Below are 26,255 nucleotides of genomic sequence, written 5' to 3'. Positions count from 1 at the left end.
CAAGGGAAAAGTTTATTATAGATTTTCTGAAAGAGACAGGACACGTTTTAATACAAGTTTTTTTCTTTTATATTCTCCGTCTGAATTTCCATAATTGTTCAAAATGAATGAAGGCAGAAGAGCTATAAAAAATATTCTCAAATGGTAATTTCGTTCTAATTTAAATCGCTGATATCAAGAGACACCAGAAGGGTAAACGAAGGCTAGACAGATACTCCGTGTAAAGATGGCTCTCACACAAAAGTGAATAATGGAAGACGATCTCTGACTCAGAGAAAAAAAAAAAAGAAACCCTAAACCTCGGGGGACATTAGCTAAATCTGTATGGTAATTTTGACACAGTTCCTTCAGGTAAATCTGAAAGAAAGAGGTCTTCGTTTCCCCTAGTGAATCTACAGATGAACGCCCTTGTTCACTTAGTTCAAAACGAGTGGATCAATGTAGCGGCTGACAGAAAGTTTAAAATGAAAACGAAGACAAATGTTTGTTGACATTAAAAATATATTCTTTTCAAAGACAACTTGAGATTTTGTATACGGACATTTTTGACAAGAACCCCCTACCTGCTAAAAATATGCAATAAAAATTGTAAAGAAGGTGTTAAACCCATACGATTGCAACCTCCATAAATTATTTGCTATTTCGAAATACATCTTTTTTTTCCAATAATCTAAAGTCCTGTTTTTCTAGGTGACCAAGTCATTGTAATTCGTTTTGTTTCGTTGTTCTAACGAGCATCCTATTTTCGCCATCATTAAAAAGTATATGAGATACTATGATAGTACCGAATAATTAGTTGAAAAACGTATTACTAGCTTTCTCTCGATAATTTTCTTCCAAATCAATCGGGTTTTTTTCAGGTGTCCAATATTGCCACATTTACATTTTCGTCTTCTAAAGCTTTCACTATTAACTCCACCTATATTTTGGTTTTCCTTTGAGTGTTTTTCATACCACCATGGTATCAAACACTCCTGCTAACCTTTCCTCTGTCATTCTGTTTAAGTGGCCATTCCACCTGCATTAGCTCTTCGAACACATTCCTGAACACTAGCAATCTCAACTTCCTTCCAAACATCGTCATGTTTAGTATGATTATGCCACTGATACCATCTGTTCACTTTCCGAATTTTTCTCAGAAATCTTATATCTGTGGTCTTTAGTCTTGGATCAACTGTTTTATTTCTAACGCAGCACTCAGATCCTTAAGTAAAAATTGGTTTGATTACCGTCTTGTATCCTGCTGCTTTAGTTTATCTGCATAGTTACATCATCATAATTAAATTGTCTCATTTCCAGCTCGATCCAGCCTTATTTTCTTTTACAAACGACTGTGCACGAATACACTGCTTGGAAAGAAGTCAACGGACACCCACATGTGCATCGTGTGCCATGTTAAGAGTGACGTGCTTTTAGCCGGTATAAATTGGAAGAATATGATGTTCCCAAGTCGGTGCAACTGTGTCCGGGTGAACTGATGGTGTCTGACATAGACATTATGATAGGAATGTTGCAGGCCTATCTGTTGGGCAAATTGCTGAAACATTGGGCCATTTCATGCTGAAATTCAAGAGCAGTGAGACAACTGCATGTGCTACCCGCAGTGGACAATCTATCACACTCACCGAATGTGATCTTAGGATGCTACGAAGGATAATATGTGAAAACCACATTCGTCCGCTGACACGTTGAATGTCAAGTTCCGGGCATCGACTAGAACATGAATCTGCACAAAAAAGTCAGAACTACACAACATGGGTTTTCCATGGTCCGACTGCAATACGCAAGTCCCACATTAACGAACCAACATACAGCACTGTCTTCGGTGGCGCAAAGAGTGTGTACAGTGGAACGCGGAAGTTTGGGAAAATGTGTTATGGAGCGAAGAATCCCGCTACACCTTCTGCCGAGCAGATATACGGTCGTGGGTGTGGCGGATGCCCGGTGAACGTCTCTTACCAGAGTGCTTAACCCCAACTATGAAATTCAGAGGTGGTCCAGTTTTCCTGGTCTGGCCTCGGACCTTTGTTTGTGGAATTGAGCATTGTCTCTTTCAGCAAAACAATGCACCGTGTCATATGGCTGCGTGGTTTGTGGATACACAAACCATGGATACATCCTATCCACTTATTGGAGGTCTGAATTGACTGGAAAAAGTTCCATATTTCCCTTCCTAGAACAGGATTCCGGTATTTCTGGTTTATGTATAAAAGTGATAAGAATAATGTTTCCAACATTGACTGGGTAAAAGAGAATTCTCGTGATAAGAAAGAAGAGGAATTTATTGAATTGTTGCAAGACAACTTTCTCAAGCAGTATATGATAGAAGGAACTCGAGATCGAAGAGTTTGGGATGTGCTCATAGCGTCCGGAGAGGTCTGTGTCAAGAACATGGCTGTTTTACCACCAATTGGTGACAGTGATCATGCTTTACTTTGTTGGGAAGTATCTAATTGTATTGATGCTCCGATTCAAACTGGTTACATGCTGAACTACAAAGCTGGAAATTATGATCAACTTAGGAGAATACTATATTTGTCCCATGGTGTCAGTTACTGAATGGGAAAAATGTCAGCTATGCATGGGAATCTTTGAAAAAGTGCTTAAATGAGGATACATTCAGATATATTCAATATCTGAATGTATCCCTAGTGTTCAAAGAATAAATAGGTTGAGAGTAAAATGGAAGTGCAACGTTATTAAGCAAGAGATTCACAAGACGAAGATGTAGAAAGAATATCGTGAGAATAAGAGTGAGAGGAATTATGAAATATATAAAGCTCATGCCAGAAAAGTAACGAGTATTGTTAGGAAAGCTAAATCGGAGTATGAAAAGAAATTGGCCATGCAAGCTAAGGTCAATCCAAACGAATTTTATCGTTATGCCGCAAGCAAAAGAAAGAAGGACTATGGAAGAATAACTTTATTGAATGCAGATGGTACTCAAGTGTCGGAAGCTAATGAGATTGTTCAGTTAATGAGTGCTCACTTTACTAAGATATATATCAACCAAGTGTATGTAACATGGTGCACAGTGCTACTGTTACATTGGATGAAGAGAGTTGGAGGTTCATGAAAATGAGGTTAAAGAGCTGTTGCATAATATGGATAAGAATTTGCCAATAGGAACAGATTGAATATCAGCCCGTTTGCTAAAGGACTAGTCAGCCGAATTCGCTATGCCTTTCACATGTTTGTATAACTTGGGTCTCAGCTCAGGAATGATACCACAGGAATGGAAGGGATGTATGATAGTTCCATTGTACAAGAGTGGTGCAAACACTGATGTGTCTAACTACCAACCTATCAGTATCTCTGGTGTGGTAGTGAAGATTTGAAAGAAGTTGGTAAGAACTAGTAACAAACGAGCTAATATACAAACATGATATACTCTGCAAGGAGAGTAATGGGTTTACTAAAGGAAGGTGATCTTTTAGCAATTTGCTCAAATTTTATAACAATGCTACAACCGAGCTGGATGCATTATGATGATGTTGAATTTTTCTAAGGTATTTGATAGGATATCATAAGAAAGGCTGTTGCATAAACTGGAGATTATAGGATTGGAATAGAAACTCTTGGATTAGGGGATGGTTGGCAGACAGATATCAAAAGGTGGTATACAGTAGGTGTGAATCTGCCAAATTTAAGGCGACTAGTGGTGTACCTCAGGGTTCAGTCCTTGAGCCATTATTGTTCAATCTATACATTAATGACATCAAGCAAGGTCTATCATCAGATGTGAATTGTTTTCCGATGATGCGAAGATAGGCACGACAATCAGGGATACTACTGATATTCGGCAATTACAAAATGATTTGAATAGATTGGAAATTTGGGCAAACGAAAATGGCTATCAGTTTAATGTTAGTAAGTGGAAAGTTATCCACTTTAGCGTGATTAGAGTTCCAGCAGAATATTATATTAGCGGGATTATGCTACGAGAAACCGAAAAGGCAAAGGATCTTGGTGTATTGGTGGATAAGAATTTAGTTCAAAGGTCACATAGCAAAAGTTAAAAATACAACTCAGAGGATAATTGCTATGTTGAAGCGAACCTTGACTTGTAAGGATGAGGAAGTCGTTTTGCCTCTTTATAAGGCTTTGATAAGACCACACCTGGATGATTACTGTGCGCAGATTTGGTCTCCGGGGTTCCAAGGGGATAAAGAAGCTGTGGAAAGGGTGCAAAGAAGAGTTACAAAGATTATATCCAGATTATGGGATTTAGATTATGAGGACAGATTGCGAGTATATGGATTACAGACTCTGGTTAACAGGAGAAAGAGGGGTGATATGATAGAGGTCTGTAAACATTTGAATGGGTTTATAGGATATCGTCTGATGAAATTTTTCGATATATGGAAGGTGGCGAGAGAACACGGGGGGGCATCCATGGAAGTTAAGTTTGTTCACATTCAAGAAAGGGGTAAGAGCTAGTTTTTTCTCTCAGAGAGCAGTGAATGAGTGGAATAATTTGCCTTTAGGGATAGTGAGTGCATCTGGTGTGAATGAATTTAAGGGAACGTATGATAGCTGATTTGGATGATTTATAACCTCCCTCGATGAGTCCTTGACTCCCTGAATGTCTCAGATAATAATAATAATAATAATAATAAATTAATAAATAAATAAAAATATATTAAAAATAAAACAAAGCAGTTAAACTGTAAAAGTAAAAAGCCAATACACGGTGCTAATATCCTCTCTCTCTTTCTCTCTCTCCTTTTTTTTAATGTGACTCACACTGATGAAAGGTTCTCTAGTCATCAGTGAGAGTCACATTAAAAAAACAAAAACTTGTAATTAAAATGAAAAGCCAAACGGCTAGTTTTCTGGCAAGTTTCAAGTAAGTTTTCCAGTAAGTTTCACTTACTGGCTATATAAAAACATAGGATTTTTATCCCTTTAAAACAAAAACTTGTTATCAATTGAAAGCATAATTGCAATCTACTGCACTTACACATACTGATGCGCTGTATGTTGTTGTACAATAAAATACTCTCTATTATAGTTATAAAATTAATTATTTATAATCTGTCGCAGCTTCGTTATATTCTGCATTTAGTGGTTCTTTTCATGTTAAATTTATTTATGTTCTACAATGTCAAATTTACTCAATTTTAAGCTCTCTCCCGTTCTATCTATGTATGTGTTATTTATTTTAAAAATATGTGGTTGAGTTTTTAAATAAAAATTCTTATAATTTTGTTTCTCTAGCATATGCTATCACAGATATTAGAGAAGCACAGATCAAGTTAATCCGTGATAGGGTTGATTAGATTAGCAAGAATAGAGGACATAAACTGAATCCTACCAAGACATATATTGTGGTTCTCAAAGGAAATATAGATAGGGAAGCTCCTGAGAAACAAGTATACCTTAACGGAGAAATAATTAAATCAGCAATTTCTAGTACCTGGGATGTATCATTAATGTAAAGAACTGTCGTTCAGAAGACATCGAAAGAAGATGAAAAACGGCTATAACAACAGTAAGACTTGTCTAAAATCTGGAAGGGTGGATCTATTTCCAAACGAACAAAGCTGATGATTTTGGGTACATCTTTTTTTTTTTTTCAATAGCAATTTATGGATGTGAAATTTGGAATCTAAATAAGTCTGACAGAAAAACGACCTCACAGACTCAGAAAGGCAGACAAATGAATAGATGCTAGAAAGGATTGGTATAACTTTAGGACTCCTTAAGGATACTGATGGAAGAAAGCTGAAATACTTTGGACACATTGAAAGAATGGAAGGAGGACTTCTCAAAACAGTAATAGAAGGCAAAGTTCCTGGAAAAAAAGGAAGTGGTAGATCCTCAATTGCATGGATGGTGTGTCTGGAGCAACTGGCCTTCAAAGAGTTGAAGCCTCCAAAACAGTCTACAACAGAACCACCTGGAAAGGATTGGTGTGCCACATCACCAAGGAACCGAATGACCATGTAGCATCTGATGATGTCCAATGAATCTGTTGATGAATGAAGCAGATGTAAAAAAGATAATGAAATATTAAAGGAAATTGACAGAATATAATAAACTATGTTCTTGAGAACAGTATGTGGCAGCAGTTGTTTATGCCTGTCATTCAGCACAAACTATTTTGTAACTTTTCCAGACTCGGTATTTAGATAAAGGTAGAGAGAGTATAGCCAGTAGTCAGGAAACTAAATCTTAAAACAGTAGAACAAGGCAAAATTTTCTTATTACATTACACAATTGAATGTTTAGCTACAAATTGGAAAAAAACGTTAATGAAGGATCTTCCGGACCCAAAACCCCACAAGAACCAACAGGTCCTTGTCCGAATAAATAGTTTCATTGTCCGGTGATGAACCCAATCCACTTGAATTGGGTTCCAGTTCAAGTGGCTTGAAAAGGTTTAATGCTGAACCTCTCTCTCTCTTTCTCTCTTTGGCAAATTTACCGGATTTATCTAATCTTAATCTACTCATGACACTAATACTAATAGCTATAGATTCACAAACAAACTTTCATGGGTGGAAATGTCTGAAGAAAGCATTGTGGAAATAATCCCGCCCGCCCTCTGAACTTTCCCTATGATTTTGAGAGTATTCTTCTGCACTTTCCCTCGGGAGAGGACAGTGAATGCACCATCACTTTGCTTATTCAGTGTATCTGCGAACGTATGACTTTTGTACATCAGCAACACTTTGTGAGAAATTTATATGCATGAGATGTAGTTAATGTGATTAGATTATAACTTTCCTTGTCTATAGTATTTTCTACTTTTAATGGATTAATTCGCTCATAATTTCTAATGATCTTTAAAAAAGTATTCTTCTACTGTTCCAAATTATGTTCCAAATAGTGAATTCACCAACACAGTCAAATGTTTACGTTGCCTTAAGCAAAAAATAAAACAGAGGAGAGATTATCTATTGTTCTTTTCTGAAAAATAAAAATAAAACCTACGTACAGGACTCGAAATTTCGACGTTATAACGAGTGAACTTGAACCAGATATCATTATTAAATCTCTCTCTCTCTCTCTCTCTCTCTCTCTCTCTCTCTCTTATGTTGTACCACCGTTAGGTTTCTTTTAGCTGGCTGTTTTTCTTTAATATGTTTAAAATTCATCTCTTTATAAAAATCCATTATTGATTTTTACAGCAGATCTAAAACTAATCAATAGTTTTAGATCTGCTATCCACAGAGCAATGATATACACATTAAAGAAAGCTTTCTCATTCCATCAGTTCTCATACGTAATTTCCTCAAGGAAACTCACAAAACAAACGGCCAGAAGAACACACGCAGTTAACAGACTTTAACTCACGACTCTCATAGCTTTAGTTGCATATGCTGTGATTCAGAATTAACGACAATAATCTCCCTTCGCATACCACAATGATGGACTCAACAGCCGAATTCCTATGTGGTGTCTTCAAAAAAATGTTTGTGATCAAATAAATGATAACGTCGATAATTAGTAATATGAGATCAATTATTCTAGGCTTGATGTTCTTGGATTTATGTCAGAAGCAACTTGTGCGTTAGTTATTTCCGGTCTTCTGACCGTTTTGTCTGTATTTCTGAGTGAGAAATCCTAGTTTCCAAAGAGGTGCCATAGGCTCTCGCAAAATAGACAAGTACCTCCTGGTCAATGTGTTGTTAGAGATGTGCACTGTTTCGTTTACTCTGGGTGATTGTGAATTTAAAGTCATGTAATTTTACTTAATCAAAGATCTCTTTCCCAACCTTAAAACACTCTCTTGACTGGTATTACCCATCCTGCCTAGAATACTGACGTAATCTCTGTTGTAGATGACTTTTTTACATGCATAACGCCAGCTTCTATGCCGATGGAATTCGAGCACTAACTGTGCTGCTTAAAGAGAATCTGTTTGATAAATAACGAATGATTATCCAGTTTACTTCAGCCCATTAAACAGTGCTATGGGCTTTTCAGTTATCCCTTTTTGTTATTGTTGTTATGTTCCATCGAGTCGTTTTCAACTCCTGGTGATCCCATGAACATACATTCTCCATTCAGATCTCTCCCCGACCATGTCTTTCAGAATTTCCAAGCGCACTCCAGTTGCTTCTTTAACTCCATCCACCCATCTAATTCTTGGTCTTCCTCTTCTCCTGCTTCCATCAACTTTATCAAGCATCATCATCTTCTCCAGACTGTCGTTTGCCCACATAATATGTCCGAAGTACGACAATTTTTGCGTGATGATTATAGCTTCGAGGGAACAATCTGGCTTTATTCTGTCTGTCACTAATTTATTGGTTTGTTTTGCAGTCCATGGTATTCTTAGTAAGCCATGGTATTCTTAAGTCTCCAAACCATAATTCAAATACATCTATCTTCCTTCTTTCACTCTTTCTCAGGGTCCAACTTTCACATTCATACAGTACCACAGGGAATATCATTGCTTTCACGATTCTGATTTTGGTTGCGAGGCTAACATCTTTATCTTTAAAGATTTTGCTTAAGTTTGTCATTGCTTTCTTTCCGAGTAGTAATCTTCTTCTAACTTCTTCAGTACAATATCCATCTTTATCAATTCAGGATCCTAGGAGCACAAAATTGTTAACTGCTTCCATTTTCTCCCCATCTACTTCAAAACCATTAAGTTCACATGTTGCCATAACTTTTGTCCTTTTTGAGGTTAAGTTTAACACCATATTTAGCACTTTCTTTAATTTTCATAATAAGTTCCTCCAAATCTTCTTTGCATTCTGCCACCTCTCTGTTCCGACCTTTCCATACAAGATTAAGTTATATATTGGAAGACAAACATGTTACTATACGCTGGAGAAGTAAAGAGACAGAAAATCCTGAAAATCCAACAGACCACTAAAAATTATTAGTAAATATTGAACCCGTAATTTTATATTCATTGGGATAATGTTGCCACTCATTAACCGTTTTTTTTTTGTTATTCTGCATATTCAATAATTGATTTTAGTTTATTCCCTCATTTCTGATATAAATTACTGTATTGCATGAATACAGTAATTAAGAAAAAGATATCCTCTCTTCCGAATGTACAACAAAATAGTTACCAGTGTGTGTGTGTGTGTGTGTGTGTGTGTGTGTGTGTGTGCTGAAGAATCTTAGTCAACTCGAACTTCAGTACGAAAATTATATTTGAGGATAAATCTCAACATGTTCCCTTCTCCCATTTGTTCCAGGTTTCTGAGCGTGAAGAAGTGGCTATTGCGGAAGCGGCAGCAAGTGGAGCTAGCTCGAAAAAGAGGCTGGAAGGGCTATTGGGTCTGCCTGAAGGGCACCACACTTTTATTTTACCCTTGTGATAACAGAGACGGTCGGGCCATCGACACCACTCCGAAGCATCTGATTATTGTTGATGGAGCCATCATGCAGCCCATTCCCGAACATCCTAAAAGAGATTTTATTTTTTGCCTCAGCACTGCCTTCGGTGATGCTTATCTCTTCCAGGTATGCCACTATTGTAAATAATTTGAAAAGTATTTCTAGAACGGTTTCCGAGCTATGTAAAAATACAAAAGAAAACAGATTATAAAATTAATAAAAGAAGGGAAAATATTCGTAGCCCAGTCACGGTACTAATGTACTATAACGTTACAACTTTTCCTGAGTGAGAATCACTTAAAAAAAATAATGCTTAATACTTCTAAATAAAAAGAGTACTAAATATCAGATGTAACGATTGTTGAACAACCTCAAGTAATCTTCCTTTTGTGATGGTTTTAAAAGTGTATTATAATATAGTTGGGCCGAATGTATGATAGTGTTTCTCTTTTCTTTTTCAGGCCCCTTGTCAAGTAGAGCTGGAAAACTGGATCAACAGCATCCACTCCGCTTGTGCGGCAGCTTTCGCTAGACACCGTGGAAAGACGGGTACTTTGCATCTGTTGCAGGAAGAAATCTTTAGGCTGGATAAGGAAATGGAATCTGTAAGTTCCCAATAAACAGAGATTAAATAGGAAAAAATATTGTGTGGCTGAGTGGGTGACATCAGTTTGTTCTCCCCTTTTTTTTAAAAAAAAAATTTTTTTTAATTCTGGATGTGTTGATAAGATTTTCAATTAAATTGTTATTATAATTGTTATATGCAGATGGGAGGGGGGAGAACTCTTTTTCTTCGGTTCGTCCTCTTTGTTCGAACATTCCTGCATCACCTTCGTTTAAGTCTTCTTTTCTTTGGATCGATATATGTTGCAGTGGGCGAACACGAAGGATGTAGCCGAACCCTTACGCTAATGTATCTTCGGCACTGTTGTCACAGAGTCTCAAAGCAGGAAGTGCTTGTAGCAAGAAGATAGCTTGACGGTGTCACAACTGTTTGAGTTTCTGCTCTACGACAACTATTGGCTCAATTGGCCGAAAGTGAAAGACAGCACGGTAGATGCGCAGCTATTGGAGTGTACTGGAAAGCCGGTGTGCATACAATGCCTTATCCTACACAGTTAAATTAAAGTATAGACTTGAATTTAAATGTTTGTTTCAATTTTAGCAAGAATTTAAATAGTACCGTCTTATTTCTTGTAATTCTTTTTTATTTGTAATAAATGTAGAAAACTAAACTTATTAGTGGGATCTTAAGTTTGCTTTGCCAGAGGAAAATGAGATGTGGTTAGCATCTACTTTAATTATAAATTTTCTAAGTGGAATTAGATTTAATAAATAGAAGAGAAAAGACCTGCCATTGGCACCTTACTTGCTCATTAATTGGACGCCATCTGTGATCGAAACTGGGTCAAAAACGCAGATACAATGTGGACATGACGCTTAAAGTTGCATGACAAAGGATAAAGTTGTATTGCGGAACCTGTCAAGCGCCATTGAACAATCGAAATTGGGAAACATTAAAGTATCCGCGCTCAATACATCCAATCAGAACATCTTATGCTCCGAATCGATCCTTGGCGAGCATTCCAAAATACCTCTCTGCACAAGAATTTCTCTATTACTTCGAGTGCCAGAATGCGGCATCGAAGTATTCGAAAATTATGTGAAAGAAATGTAAGCTGCAAATATTAAAAAATAATCTTTTTTTTTTTTCGAAACTCTTAGCCTTCGTAATTTCTTTTTTGTACAAATCATTTTAATACTCAATTCCGGTTTAATTTCTTAATAATAAATGGCGTTACTATAATAATAACGCTGTATATTTTTTGTTCTTTTCCATTACTAAATCGGAAACACAGAAATTTTGTGGTGTATTCTCTTAAATCATTTATGAAATCTTTTTGTGATAATCCTGTCTAGTAAATTGGATACTTGAATATGATTTATGAAATCTTTTTGTCAACAGGATTCCAAGCTGAAGCATATGGCTGACCTACAGCTCACTGTGATTGCCGATTCCGACAGTCGACAAACATTAACAGCCCAAATCGGCCAATGGGAAGAGAATTTAGAAAGACTTCATTGTGAACAGTTCCGGCTAAGGTGTTATATGTCGTCTTTACAAGCTAGTGAACTGCCTAACCCCAAGGTAAACATTCATCTATTTAGAAGTCTAGTAAATCTTTCCTAATTTTTCCAAGTTATAATGCCATTGGAAATTAGTTATGCTTTTAAGTATTAAAAATTGAAAATAACTTTTAGAATAATACATAATAATTATAACGACTGATTATTCCAAATTCTTCTCTTTGTCCTACATATTTCGCTTTAGTTTTGGTATTATGTCATGCGGAAAATTAATCCAAGATAATTCATCGAAAGACATTTCATTTATCAAATCAAAACGAAAAACAAAACAGGAAAAAGTCACCAAACCAAATTTGTCTAAGGTTAACTATGTTATTGTTGATAGCGTATCTTCGTGATAGTTTAGGATAGAGGCGTACACAGAGGATTTAAATTAAGAAGTGATCATCAGTTAGTTTTGAAGAATGAAACTGAATACCATGTTCAAAAGAAAAGTATGTAAGAAAGTTTACAAAAAGAATCAAAATCGAGCATTTTTCAGAGGAGAACTGTGGACTCAAATATAAAAATATTATTAAAGAAAATATACAAGAGCTTGAAAACAAAAACCAAACCTTTGAGATTCAGTGGAAGATCGTGAAAAATAAAACATTGATCGATTTAACCAAAGAGGCACTTGGGGAAGTTCTCTGCAAAGATAGAAATCAGAACTCCACGGTGGACTCAAGAAGTTAAAAAGGCGGTCAATGAAAAGAAGAAAGCATATCGAAAGTTACTAGCAACTAAGTCAGCATGTGTTCTGAGAAAATACAGAGAAAAATGCAAGCAAGCGAAATAATGTATACATATAACCATACGAAAGTCGTCGAATGATTTAGGAAGAATCTAGAAGAAAATAACAGATAGGGGATTAAATGTTCCATAGGCTAATGAGGAAGCTTAGAAATGGAGGAAAAAGTATTGTTAAAAGAATTAATCATAGATGATAAAGGTGAAAACGGAAGCTATTCTAGATGTCTGGAGTAATTACTTTGAAACATTGCTAAATGAAACAAGCAGTGACAGTTTATTTATTTATTTATTCGTATGGAGTTTCCTCCCTTTTTTCTCCCCCGTCCCTATTAGGGCGAGTTGAGGCACCCTCATGGGGGGGGGGGGGGTTAATTACACAGTCCAACACAATTTTTCTGACTTTTATATGAGACTTGTATTTTACTAATTTGGGTGCGCTGATTTCAAATATCAAACCCATTTTTCTCTATGACGTCAGGTTTTTCCTCTATGGCATTTTCTTTTTGCTAATTTGTAAGTTTTTGATAGTTTTAAGGAGGCAGTACTATTTAGAGGATCAAAAAAATCGATTTTTTAATATTATTTTCTGAAAGTATGTGCTTTTAAAAATTTATTTCTAACTTTTTATCAAGAAATTCGAAAACTTCCCGAAGATATAGCCTATTATTCAAAGCGGTGCGCAGATCAGAATCGGAGCGCTCACCGCTCTCGCTTGTTAGTAAACGAATAAATGCAACGGCACGTACTGGCGCTTTGAATGCGAGAGAGGCCGATAATTACTTAACAATATTCATTAAAAATTACAAGAATATTTAAAAAAAATAACAATTTTACTTACACATGATTTTCAGGGAATAAATTTTTGTTTGTAGCAATTTCTGCTGTGTGTTCTGTTTTGGCAATCCCTTTGAATACTCCAACAGTAGTCGGCCATCATGTGAGAATCCCATCTTCCTTGGTACCGATCTTCCATAGTTTTTAAGTCTTGACAAGCGAGAGCGGTGAGCGCTCCGATTCTGATCTGCGCACCGCTTGAATAATAGGCTATATCTTCGGGAATTTTTCGAATGTCTTGATAAAAAGTTAGGAACAGATTTTTAAAAGTACATACTTTCAGAAAATAATATTAAAAAATCGATGTTTTTGATCCTCTAAATAGTACTGCCTCTTAAAAACTATCAAAAACTTAAAATTAGCAAAACGAAAATGATATAGAGGAAAAACCTGACGTGATAGAGAAAAATGGGTTTAATATTTGAAATCAGCGCACCAAAATTAGTAAAAAACAAGTGTCAGATCATAATCAGCAGAAAACGTTTTTTTTTTTTTGTTGGCCAGTGTTATTTATGGCTGTAGATCCGTGTGTGTTCACGGGGCCGGTTTGCCTGCTTGCGGGATGAAAAACGCAAGATAAACTGGCGAAAAAAAACCATACTGCCTGCGCCATGTAGCGGCTAACTCGGTTATGGAAGATCTTCAAATTCCTCATATCTTCGACCGGAATCGAACTGGGACACTTCTCCGGTAGTCATATTGTTGCAAAGCGCAAAGCCACTAGCCTAACCCGCACGGACAGCAGTGACACTGAGGTGGTAAGAGACATTCAGAAGGATTGCAGTCAGGCATAACATATCAATATTTGAGATAGAAAAACGTTTTCAATAAGTCATTATTTGCTTGCCTGCGCCAAAGATCGAATACTATAGAACTGACGGATAAAAATAATTCTAGACAGTATAATCGAACCTATAAGATCTTTCTTCTACCAATCCAGAATCGAGGATTATCACGTAGCTTACTCAAGCCTTTCAAAGAAATCACTTTAATGAATTGCCTTTGAAATAAAAATTATTTCGAAGGTATAAAGATGTATATACTGGGAGATTCATTCTTCAAATGGGATGCTGCAGTCCATATGCACAAGGACTTTTCACGGACCTCACAGTCGATATGTGCATTATTTTAGCTTTAACTTTTCTGCAAATCTCTTTAATTAGAATGAGTGCTTGATTGTGCCCGGTTTCGATGAATACTTAACAAAAACGTCCTTTATAATAATAAACAAGTGTCGATCTTGATAAACCGAAAGAACAGAAAGCTTTGAAATTTGCTGCAAATCTCAAGGCACATCTGACTTGAATGTAAATGGAAACTCAAGTCACTGTGCGTGCGCTAATCTGTTTCTCTGATTTTCGGCTACTAAGGGATCTCAATAGCACCGCTTTACTTATGTCTTCTAACACGCATTGCAAAAGAAAGCGAATTTAATGTACTTGCTTTAATCTGAAATGATTATACATTGACTTGATAAAATAGCGAGTAATAATAAAAAATATTATTATGCAATATTCCAGAATTCGAGCCGTCGATACATCAAGTTTGCAAACAACAACCCCCCCACCTCTCTCTCTCTCTCTCTCTCTCTGTCTCTCCTATAACTTTGAAATCATATGTTATCTTTCAATGCATTTTCCTGAGATGCTTTATTCAAAAGAAAATTATATTAATATGACTACTGACATTATTGCACAGAATAAATATTCAAAATAATAATAATAATAAAAATAATAATTCAAAATAATATTTGTTATGTCTCAGATAAATTACATACATAGATACAGTAATAATTATATATACACGTGTATAACACATTACAATTGCGAATAACAGATACTTGCAAGTTAATAATATTTTTAAATAATAATTTATTATTATTATTATTATTATTATTATTATTATTATTATTATTATTATTATTATTATTATTATTATTATTATTATTATTATTATTATTATTATTATTATTATTCAAATTATGATGGTATATTCTGTGCAATATACCATCATAATTTCTGTGCAAAAATAAAAGAAAAAAAGGAAAAAAAAGTTAATCAGTAATAGCAGATTAACTATTTTGATTATTAGTTAATCTGCTAATATTAAAAAATTAAAATTTGAACATCAATAATAACAGCAGATGCAAATTATGCGATCAGAAAGATGAGACTGTAGCACATCTAGTCAGTGCCTGCAGCAAGATAGCTCAAACTGACTATAAATACCGACATGATCAAGTGGCCAAAAATAATTCATTGGCATGTTGCAATAAATATGGCTTTCCTACTTCTGATAACTGTTGGCAGCATAAAATAGAGACAGTATTGGAAAACGAAACAGCAAAAATTCTCTGGGACTTTAGAATACAAACTGATCGGCATTTGGAACACAATAGACCTGACATCACAATTACCGAACATCGACAAGTTTGGATTATCGATATCGCAGTACCCAGTGAAAACAACATTAAGAACAAAGAACTGGAAATTTCCCTAAATATCGAGATCTGGCAATGGAAGTTGGCGACTGTGGCTTAAACACACCAAAGTCATCCTAATAGTTATCGGTGCACTTGGTGCAACTTCAAAGAAGCGATCCAACTATTTACAGCAATTAAAATTCAATGAAGTGACCCCATATGACCTACAAAAAACGGCATTACTTGGAACAGTCCATATTTTACGACGCTACCTGACGGACTATTCTTAGATTCTTGGGTAAAATCTGAATTGTTCTGCATCACCAGTCAAATTTTTATTTATATGATATCTTGTTTTGACTGTGTATCAATTATGTGAATAAAATTATAATGATAATAATAATATGAGACAATAACACACAGAGGAAATAAGAAATAATCTATGAACAGAATGTAATATCTCTACATTAATTCAAGGTATCTTCAATGTTATATGTTTTTTTAAATTTTGAACTTTTTCTGTTGGAACAAATGATTGAATATATTGATAACGGACAATAAGATAAAGTTGAAAAGAAATAGAAAAAAGAGTACTCCTCTAGGATATACATAATTACCAATCTTAAAATCTAAATTCGAAGGAGCCCAAGATAAAAGACAATAACGTAACATTCAAGACAATAACTAGATGATTTGATGCAGACCTTCAAGCAATCTGGTGAATAATTAACTAAAATCTAAAATACTTCCGAAGAATTAACTGTAGTAAAAAAAACAACTCGTAAATACATGTAATAAATCCTTGAATGTGTATATATATATGAAAAAAAATTCTCCATTTGTGGATGTCCAACATCCATCCATTAAACTTCCTATTTGCATTTATCAAGAAAACTCACAGTCGATATATTTTTGCTGCAAGCAGAGATCTTGAAAATGCACGATTTTCTAAATCCTTTTGATCCCTACACAGTCAAATCGGATATCTCAGAAATTGGGTAACATTAAACCCGAAGTGTGAAGATATCAAAACTAAACATTGAAGAAAATATAATCTAAGACAAAAAATAAAAACAAAAGCGTTGTAACAAAATCATTCATAAAGGAATGGATATTTTTCGTTTGATTTATTTATTCAGATATGATTGGCTCTTCTTTTTCAGAAGTTCCTAAACCTGCAGACAAATGTCGAAATCAATGCCGTCTTATGCTATTTATATTTATGTATAGTAAGATAAAGTTTCTTTTATTGCTAGAATGAAAAGAGAGTAGTATTTCACTGAGTGCTTTCATCACATCCGATTGTATTTCTGAGATCTAATATTGCCTCTGCAATATCTTGAATGTTCTCTTTTTTTTTCCTTTTTATTTTAGAGCCTCCTAACGTACGTATCAAAGACGACAAAAAACACCCTCAACAAACTCGGTGTCTTCACTGTTTCTTCCTTCCATGCCTTTATCTGTGCACGTAGTCCTTCGTTGCTCAGCAACCTCCTCTCTGGGCGAGGCGTCACAAAGCGAAGGACGCGGACAAGTTTGTCAAGGTCGAATAGCAGCAAGTAAGATTTTTACTTCATTTTAAACTGAATAGTGTTGCTAAGCAAAATATTTCTGTATATGTCCCTCAGATCTGAAGCAATGCTTCTAATGAGTGTGTTGTTCTGCTATCGTATCATGATAAATATGAAAGGCTTGTTTGCTCATTAAGTCAATATAAAAATAATAAATTATTTAAAACTGGAGATAAATCATTTTCAAAATTATATCACTCTGTTTTAAAACCGTGTTTTTATTCTCTATGTTGTTAAAATTAAAGATCTGATCACAGCTACCTTGCTATTCAGCCTCTATGTATATCATGTGATGCATTGTTGTTGTTACATAGCAACCCCCTTTGTATATTATGTTGATATAATGTTGTAAACTGCAACCAAAAATGACTACATGTTTTTATACAGAAGTAGGCAAGGAGGCAATGTAATAGTACGTTCTCACCTCTTTTACTAAACACAGTGAACTCTTGTACGCAGGCATCACGCCATGCTATTTATACAATATTATCATTGACTATTCGTATATGAATATAAAAAAAGACGAGCAATAACTAAACGAGAAACCAGAAAGAGACACAGAGAAAGCTGGGGAAAATTTGTATCATATCTTAAGAAAACGACATATACAAAATAAGACCCACTGCGTTCAAAATACTAAAACACGTGAATGCAGATATACAAGAAACTGCAAATATAAATTGTGAAATAGATGTAAAAGAATTCTTGGATTACTTTACAGATCTTTGGACGGACAATACTGGCATCAAAAATAATTACACCAGAAACTTACAAATACCTTAAATGATATGATAACAATGAAAGAATTAAAGGACAACCTAAATACAATAAAAAATGGCAAATCAGCAGGGGAAGATGGGATAAACTCCGAATGTATAAATTTGCTGGAAAACATTTCATCAACAATTACTAAAATTTTTAAATCAAATATATACAAACGGACAAATTCCAACAAAATGGAATACAAGCATAGTAATACCTATATTTAAAAAAAGGATAAAACAAAACCTGCTAACTACACAGGTGTTAGTTTATTGAATACATGCAACAATATATAGCAGAATACTTAATGAAAAACTAAAAATATACAGTAAAAAATATTATTAGACTGCCAAAATGGATTTAGAAAAGTACGCTCTACACTGGATGCAGCTTTCTGTTTAAAACTACTTATAGAAAAAAGAAGAGAATTTAATTTTGAAACTCATCTTTTGTTTATAGATTACGAAAAAGCATTTGACAAAGGAAAAAGATATATTTTACTACATGCAATATTGAATATATAAAGATAATGAAATAAAAATAAAAATAAATGAAAAGATGCCTGAAAAACAATATATAAACCAAGTAGCAAGACAGGGATGTCCTCTGTCTCCAACACTTTTCAATATCTACATTAATGAAATATTAATACAGTGGAACACTTTAAACAATCAAGAAATTTCCCGGAATAACAAAATAAATACGCTATTATTTGTAGATGACCAGGTAATAATATCAGATAAGGAAGACAATTAACAAAGAGCAATATATAATTTAAACATTATATAGTAGAACAGTTGGAATGAAAATTTCATAGATAAAACTAAAACAATGGCATTTTGTGGACAAACTCCGGTTAGAAGCAAAATAGTTATTAATAATAAAATAATAGAACAGATAAATACTTTCCGTTATCTTGGATGTGAAATATCAAATGAAGGAGAAAAAGACAAAATTAAAAACTTTAAAATTTTTACAGATTATAGGCCTGATAAAGAGAACACTCAACGCAAATATAGTGCAAATTTCTTTTTAGAAACACGTTTACTGTACAAATGTTCTGCAAGTAGGTTTCATATCCCTCCTGACTGTAAAATAATAATTTAAAAAAATGCTAAGTTAAATGATCAATATAAAATTTTAATTTATATTAATAGAGCAATTTAAAAGACATACAGGAGATGGACAAAATAATGGAAACACTAAGTTATTCATGTTGGCTACGTTTGAAAAAACTTGTGGTGGTAGTACTGAATGTCCTGGTTTTGCTTTGTTTGCACTGTGTAGTTCACATGCAAGTGCACTGAGTGACAGTTTGTGTTAAAAAATCGAAAAATTGAAGACTTGTCCGACTTTTAAAAAGGACAAATCGTTGGTAGGCGTTTAGATGGAGCATCAATGAAAAAACTGCCACATCGGTTTCTAAGGTTATGTCGGCATACATATCTCATGGCAAGACAATATAATCGAAACGAAACAATGGACGAAAATCAAAAATGACAGAAAGAGATCGTGGGACGTTTAGAGGGATTGTTTCGAAAATTCATAGAGCTACTGCAGCACAGGTAACAGCAGAACTTGATATTCATCTTTCAAAACCTGTTTCCACAAAAACTGTCCTACGTGAGCTTCATAAATACAATATTAAAGATAGAGCTGCAAATAGTAAACCTCTCTGATTACTGAAAATAATGTTCAGATGCGTAAACGATGGTGTTACGTCAAACCTAGATATTAGAAAACTGGAAACGTGTGATGTGGTCTGATGAGTCGACTTTCACGCTGTTTCCTACATCAGAACGAGTTTATGTTTAGAGAACATCCAAGTAAGCCTACAATCCGGAATGCGTGGGGCGGTTCTATGATGGATGATGGTCTGGACAGCAATATCATGGTATTCTGTTGGTCCATTACTCTTAATGGTAGAATTACTGCAAGTGGTTATGTGGAATTTTGGGTAAACAAGTACATCCTATGATCCAAACGTTATTTCCGAACAACAATGCAGTATTCCAAGACAACAATGCCTCAATTCGCACAGCTTGGACTGCATAATCGTGGTTTTAGGAGAATGAAAGTGAACCACATATTCCCTGGCCAGCGTATTCACCAGATTTGAACATTATTGAACCACTCTGGTCAGTTTTGGAGACTAGAATAAGAAGTAGATTCTCACCTCCAACGTCTTTAAAAAAACTTCATGATGTTCAAGAAGAACGATACAAAATTTCACCCGAAACTATTCAAAAGTTATTTGAGTCCATTTCAAGAAGAATGCCAGTTGTATTGAAGACGAAAGATAGCGAAACACCACATACTAACAAAGAGATATGTATGTATAACAAGTGTTTCCATTACCTTGCCCTGTACTTAGTTATGTATTTTAGAAGGTAGAAATAACCACATATTCGTAGCTAAACTGAATTGAGCCGAAAAATTACGGTAGGAGAAAGGCGTTGAAAATAAAGCTCAAATTATTTAAGCTTAAATATGTATCTTCAACAGTCGAAAACGAAACATAAATGAAACCGGAAGTGATGAATCAAACTGATTATATATTTTGAAAAATTGAGAATAAAATAAGAAAACTAGAACATTTTGAAAACTGAAATATTTAAATACCAAATAGGACCAAAAACTAGTCAAGTACATACAGGACAGCAACATGGCGTTGTGCTGGCCGATCGTCATCAGATGATAAACAACACTGCTGAGTTTATTAAGGGGAGTTCAGTTGGTTCCAGAATAACAGGGAGATTGAGTGGTTCAAGATTAATGGCAAGTAATTTATTTTGTTTAAATTGTCAAGAGGTGAGATTACATAGGATCGTTTTGCGTGTATTACATCCTGATTGGTTCTTATCGCTAGAGATTCGGAGCAACTAATTTGGTTTCGTTATCTTGGAAATCAACGATAGGAACTTTTTTTGAATTCAAGTATTGCATGCAATGATATTTTAGTAATGAGACTTTTGTTGATATTATTGGTATGTTTTTGTTTGCGTTTAATTTTAGTGATGGAGCGTAAAGGATTCTAGTATGGCGATATTACAATCTCGATAAGTTCTAATAAACGAGACTTTAAAAAACGAATCCCCAATCCAGTCTACCAGGTAATGAATTCTGATTAGCAGTTAAACTCCTAAACACATTATGCCATAGTAAAACATCAGTGTGAGATGGTGTGCTTTTTTTAGTAAATTTCGTAGTCTGTTGCTTTTAGTGAAGATGCGTTTGATGGCTTTGTACACATTGTGGATATAGAACAGCATAGGATTTGGATAAGTCGCTTTGGGAAGAAGACGTACTATTTCTGGATATAGAACAGCATAGGATTTGGATAAGTCGCTTTGGGAAGAAGACGTACCATTTCTGGCCACGCTGATATCATAATCTATTAATTTGTTGAGGGTATTGGCGAGAATAGATGTGTTTTAGGTATGCAGTTTCTTAGAAGTTTAGAGCAATGGTTGAAGAGGTGTATTTCTAAGAGTTAATGAGCTGTGTTAAAATGACCGATTTTTAATAAAGTTCATAGGAGAAGAAATAAGTAAGTAGTTTTTGGTAGGTTTGTATACTACTACTAATGGTCATATCTGGTCAGAATTAAAAGTTTATAGATTTATCTTCTTCGCATTGGATAGAAAAATTTAGTCTATGGCTAAAGGCGTTTAAAGAAACAGTCTTTGTATATCATTCCTGTTACTGATACATAGGATATCATCGACGTATCTATCGTACTAAGAAATGCTGAGCATAGGGGTGGTGATAAGAATTGTATTTCCATTCTTCCATTTCTTAGCAATTTGATCCCTCGTTGTGAGAAGACCAAAAAATTATTTGCAAATGTGTTCTTTGTATTTTTAAAAAAATTATGATATTATAATCTTAATCCGTGAAAGGATGTCAGAAAGAGAAAATTTGGTATGGTCTGATAGACTGTGGTTATGTATAAGTAGGGTGTGAACAATGTCCAGAATTTTGGCACGTCATCATTGGTATATAAGGAAGACGCATAAAAAAAAGAGAGAATATTGTCGGGTGATATGATGATAGTTTGTGTCATATTCTTGAAAAGTTCATTGGTATTTTTAATCATAAATATTGATTGGGGAATGCTGTTGTGCTGTGTGCGTGCGTGCGTGCGTGCGTGCGTGTGTGTGCGTGTGTGTGTCTGCGTGTGTGTGTGTGTGTGCGTGGTGAGAGAGAGAGAGAGAGAGAGAGAGAGAGAAATTATGGACTGTATTGGATAGCCTAGTTTATGTATTTTAATTTGTTCGAAGGTACGAGTTTTGTTTCATTGGTCATCTTTATCTTCTAAAAATATACAACCAGATATTACTTTTTAATTACTCTAAACATAAATTAAAATTTTATATTAATCATTAATCCATTTAAGTAAAAAGCTATTTTTATTATTTTTTTTCTTTGAAATATTATTTTTTTGCGAGATCATCTGTAAAATTTCGTAAACTCATTCTTCATGATTATTTCTAAGATTTCACAAACGTTAGAACCGAATATCCTTAATATTGGTAAAATCATGACAATAATTATGTAAGTGAACATTTTGATGCATTTTAATCAGATAATCTGCATTAAAATAAAAAATTAACATATTTTAATGACGTTTGTGTTGTTTTAGTATTAAAATCTAATCGCAATGTTTTACAATTCCCATGAGTTTGTAGAACGTGAAATAGCCTTACAAATGTAATTAATTTTTCATTTTTTTCATGTATTTTCTTGGAAATATGCAGTTCGTTTATTCTTAGTAAATTAACCAAATAGAACTTTTAAAAAACATATTTAATGGCTAGCATACACGCTGAATTGATTTCTCCTTAATTATAGAATTGAATAGCAAACCAGGCGACTGTTTCTGTAACTAACTAGATGCGATTCTACGCATCCAATTACATCTTAAATCAATGAGAAATTTAGCGTTTAAATACATTATCATCCCATTAAGTATAATGATTAAGTTTTCTTTTTTAAGAAAAAAAAAATGGCACCTGGGCTGTTCACATGTTAAACATCAGCGTTTCCGGTAGTAATAGCTGTTGATATACCAATAGGTTAACCTTTGTTATTAGGTCAATTCCAAACTTTTCCCCTTAACAGAGCCACTATGTGTCATCAGAAATGCGGTTTGCTAATATGGAAACCACATCAATTATCATTTCAGTCTTGGACTAAAAATTGAAATGGAGCCTGTAATGCTCGCTTCACTGCACCACTGGCGAGCTCTGCAGGGAAAACCAAATGACAAAATTTAATATCATTCGTAATATTGGGAACTCATTTTCGTCCATTTATATTAATGAAGGTAATAGCCGCTGCGACTGCCGTTTCCGTCTACTCCAGCCATATGCATTATCAGTACTGAACTGCAGCATCTACCGGGCAAAATGAGAAACCTACAGCCGATTTGAATTAGGGAAAAAGAAAGAAAAACTAATAACGTACATTTTTGCCTTGTTTAAACTTACATTTTTTCTAGAAATTTTTTTTTATGTTCTTTTAAGAATTTTTCTTTTAATTGCTATTTTATTTGTTATTTAGACGCCCTCTGAGCTTATCCGTTACCTCAAGCCACAGTACGGAGCTTCCTACTATTGGGGGAAAGATGGTGAAAGTTCAATTACCAGATGATCAGGTAAGAAATGGAGAAGAGTTCTTACATTCATTGCTTCAAAAAGAATTGTTTATTTCAAAATAAATAGAAATGAATCAATAAAGAAATGAACCGCGTTATCAGATAAATTACAGCTTGAAACAGTATAATAAAAAAAGAAGTTGTTGTCGTATACCGATTATCAGAAATTTCTTTTTCACAGCAAGAGCCTTCTTGTTGCTGCCTTTGCCTCAAACAAATACACTTTATCTGAATTCATTAACAAGAAAACTGACCATTTTCCAAGATTTTATTTATTACCGGTAAAAAAAATCTGAAAAATGCTATACAATAAAAATTGCTCTAGCTAACTAAATTTTTTTCCCCAATAGTTTTGGTCTCTATTTCTATTTCCAGAGTGTATTGGTCGGTATCAAAGAGTCAATGACTGTAGATGAACTGTTATGGAGTGCTTGCGGCAAGAAACAACTGGCTCCTAGTGATCACTTCGTTCGGATGAAGAAGGAGAATGATGATGATTTCTTTGTGCCTCATCGAAGCGAAGTTTTGGACCATTTGGTAAGAAACAACTGAAATTGCTTTGCGAGAAGAAAAATAGAATGATACTGAACAAATATAGAATTTAATACGGTAAAATAACAATAATAATTTGTGACTAACTATAAGATCGCCAGTTTCTTAATTTGTGGTCTAGATACTATAAATAAGGTTTACATTCGCTGCGTTGTCAAATATATGTTCATATACAGTGAATATAAGTATGTATGGTTCAATAAAGGAAAATAAATTGCCCTACAGACTTTATTCGGTAACTGTTCTAACTAGGCAATTAAGAATATAACGTCTATATTCGCAATAAATTTCTTTCCGATTTTATTCCATTGCCGGGTGATTTTATTAAGATTTTTGAAACGTACGGAATCACAGAGAAAATCAATCTCCTGGTTCACTTCTGTAAACTTTTGATTCGTGATATTGCATCATACAGCTCCTAGTCTAGCCTGCATAAGAGAAATCCAATCTAAAAGTGCTGTTTGTATAGAGAAGCAAGAAAAGAAATGTTTATTATTGTAAAGCATTAGCGTATTGGAGCAGACTAAAGTGCACGAGTCAGTTATACCGATTCAAATTTTCAGATCTATTTGCTGTATTCAGTTTCCAGAGGGCAGCGGTACCCAAAGGAGAGGTTATGTTTTTATATATCCATCAGCTTCCTACGCGAAGTAAAATTGCACTCTTAGAATGCACATTTATAAACGATGCCGGAGCCATTCTCATTGCATATTTACTAGAGTAGACCAAACTCGGTCCATCTGCTCTTGCAGGGTTGGACAAGCTCAATAAACAAAACATAACAAAGCAAAAAAAAAAGGGCTCGCTTAAGATATCCGAACGGAGTTTAAATACCAGCATTGGAAGCAAGAGGATCCCATCAGGAATGTTTACGAGAAACATCAGGAATATATTACACGGAGTGATCTCTTTGAGTGTCCGTTATTTCTCTGTTTACTCGACTGACCTAGCTCGCTTTCAAACAGCGATAAGAATTCTGTTTGCTGGAAGCTCTCCGGAAAGTACAGTAAATTTCGTTACTCCCCGCTCATCTGTACTAACATCGGAATAACTTTATCGCCTGATGACCGTGTAGTGAAATTGCGTTCGGGTACTTCAGAGTGGAAAAAAACGTGAAATATGTTTTCCCGTTTCGAATTTTCCTCGTTCAGTGGCTAACAGTCCTGTAAATGGTGGTTGGGATCGAGATGTCAGTGGAACAATTTGTTACATAATTCGACAGTGCTGGCTTTCTTGTAAACCTAACGTAGTACAAGATGCAACAAATATTGACGTTTATTGGAATAATCTTTAGTACATAATAAGATGCAACAAACATCAGAAGATCTTACGTTTTTCCGCAATTATTTCAGCAAGTACAAAATCATTTCAACAGTTTTATGATTCTTTTATATTCCACATTAAAAGCCATGGTTCCATATTAAGCTTTATTGCATTTATATTTAAAAAATATTCGATTTTTTTATTAAATTTCTACATAAAATTTCTATTTTTTGTTTCTTAAAAGAAACGAACAACTGGTGAACACAAATAAAAATTTGTGTTCACCAGTAAATTACGCAAATTAATTACGGAAGTCCTAACACAATACTTCCTTGTCCGGGACAGAACGTTGAATAAATGCTGAAACAAATGTGTTGACAGTAGTTCTGTGAGGATTCAAAATATGAATGTCATAATCTTATTTGTTTTATGAGTTGAAATGAGAGAAAGAGAGATTTCCGAAATCTATAGCAAATTGATGCCTTTTTTATCTGGCTCCCAACCATGAAAGGTTTGTGTAATTCTCTAGTACGTTACAGTGGGTGGGCTGGGGATGTTTTCTATTTTTATAGATTTTCGATATTTTTTATCAAACCCGCCTGTTGCTTGGAAAGCGAATACGCTAACTATTCGGCAAACCAGGCTGGCCTACAAATTATGTACCACTACGCTTTGCTTTCCATCTTTGTGTGTGTGTGTGTGTGTGTGTGTGTGTGTGTGTGTGTGCGCGCGCGCGCGCGCGTGCGTGCGTGCGTGCGTGCGTGCGAGAGATAGAGAGAGAGTTTCTTACAAAAGCTCTCTTCGTCTTCCTGGCATTTGTCGTTCCTAGATCCCTAGGGAAGACTGGATATCTCTCCAATATCTAGCATTTATTCCCCACCTCAGTGAGAATTTATCTTATAAGAATAAATGCCAAGTATTTATAAAATGTAATGTAATGTTATAAAAATCACTGGAGTAATTAACAGAACCTTTAAACCTAAATTACGTACAGAAATAC

At 34.7% G+C, this 26,255-nt stretch overlaps 1 protein-coding gene across 1 annotated transcript in view; it reads left to right on the top strand.

Moving 5' to 3' along the window:
* The window catches only part of LOC150096409 (protein still life, isoform SIF type 1-like), a 479,324-nt gene that overhangs the window by 222,528 nt on the left and 230,541 nt on the right, over positions 1 to 26,255 (top strand). Inside the window, exons 9-14 of the mRNA XM_090409055.1 lie at positions 9,171 to 9,438; positions 9,774 to 9,917; positions 11,279 to 11,461; positions 16,823 to 17,007; positions 23,347 to 23,440; positions 23,816 to 23,977. Of these exons, the coding sequence (XP_090265181.1) occupies positions 9,171 to 9,438; positions 9,774 to 9,917; positions 11,279 to 11,461; positions 16,823 to 17,007; positions 23,347 to 23,440; positions 23,816 to 23,977 (1,036 nt within the window). The remainder of the gene's footprint in view (positions 1 to 9,170; positions 9,439 to 9,773; positions 9,918 to 11,278; positions 11,462 to 16,822; positions 17,008 to 23,346; positions 23,441 to 23,815; positions 23,978 to 26,255) is intronic.

This window comes from Typopeltis vanoorti, chromosome 19, assembly GCF_054136105.1.
Source record: "Typopeltis vanoorti isolate ZY-2024b chromosome 19, IOZ_Tvanoo_1.0, whole genome shotgun sequence".
NCBI classification, from domain to species: domain Eukaryota; kingdom Metazoa; phylum Arthropoda; class Arachnida; order Uropygi; family Thelyphonidae; genus Typopeltis; species Typopeltis vanoorti.
The sequence above is the reverse complement of the archived record's forward strand: the minus strand, read 5'-3'. Positions and strand labels throughout refer to the sequence as shown.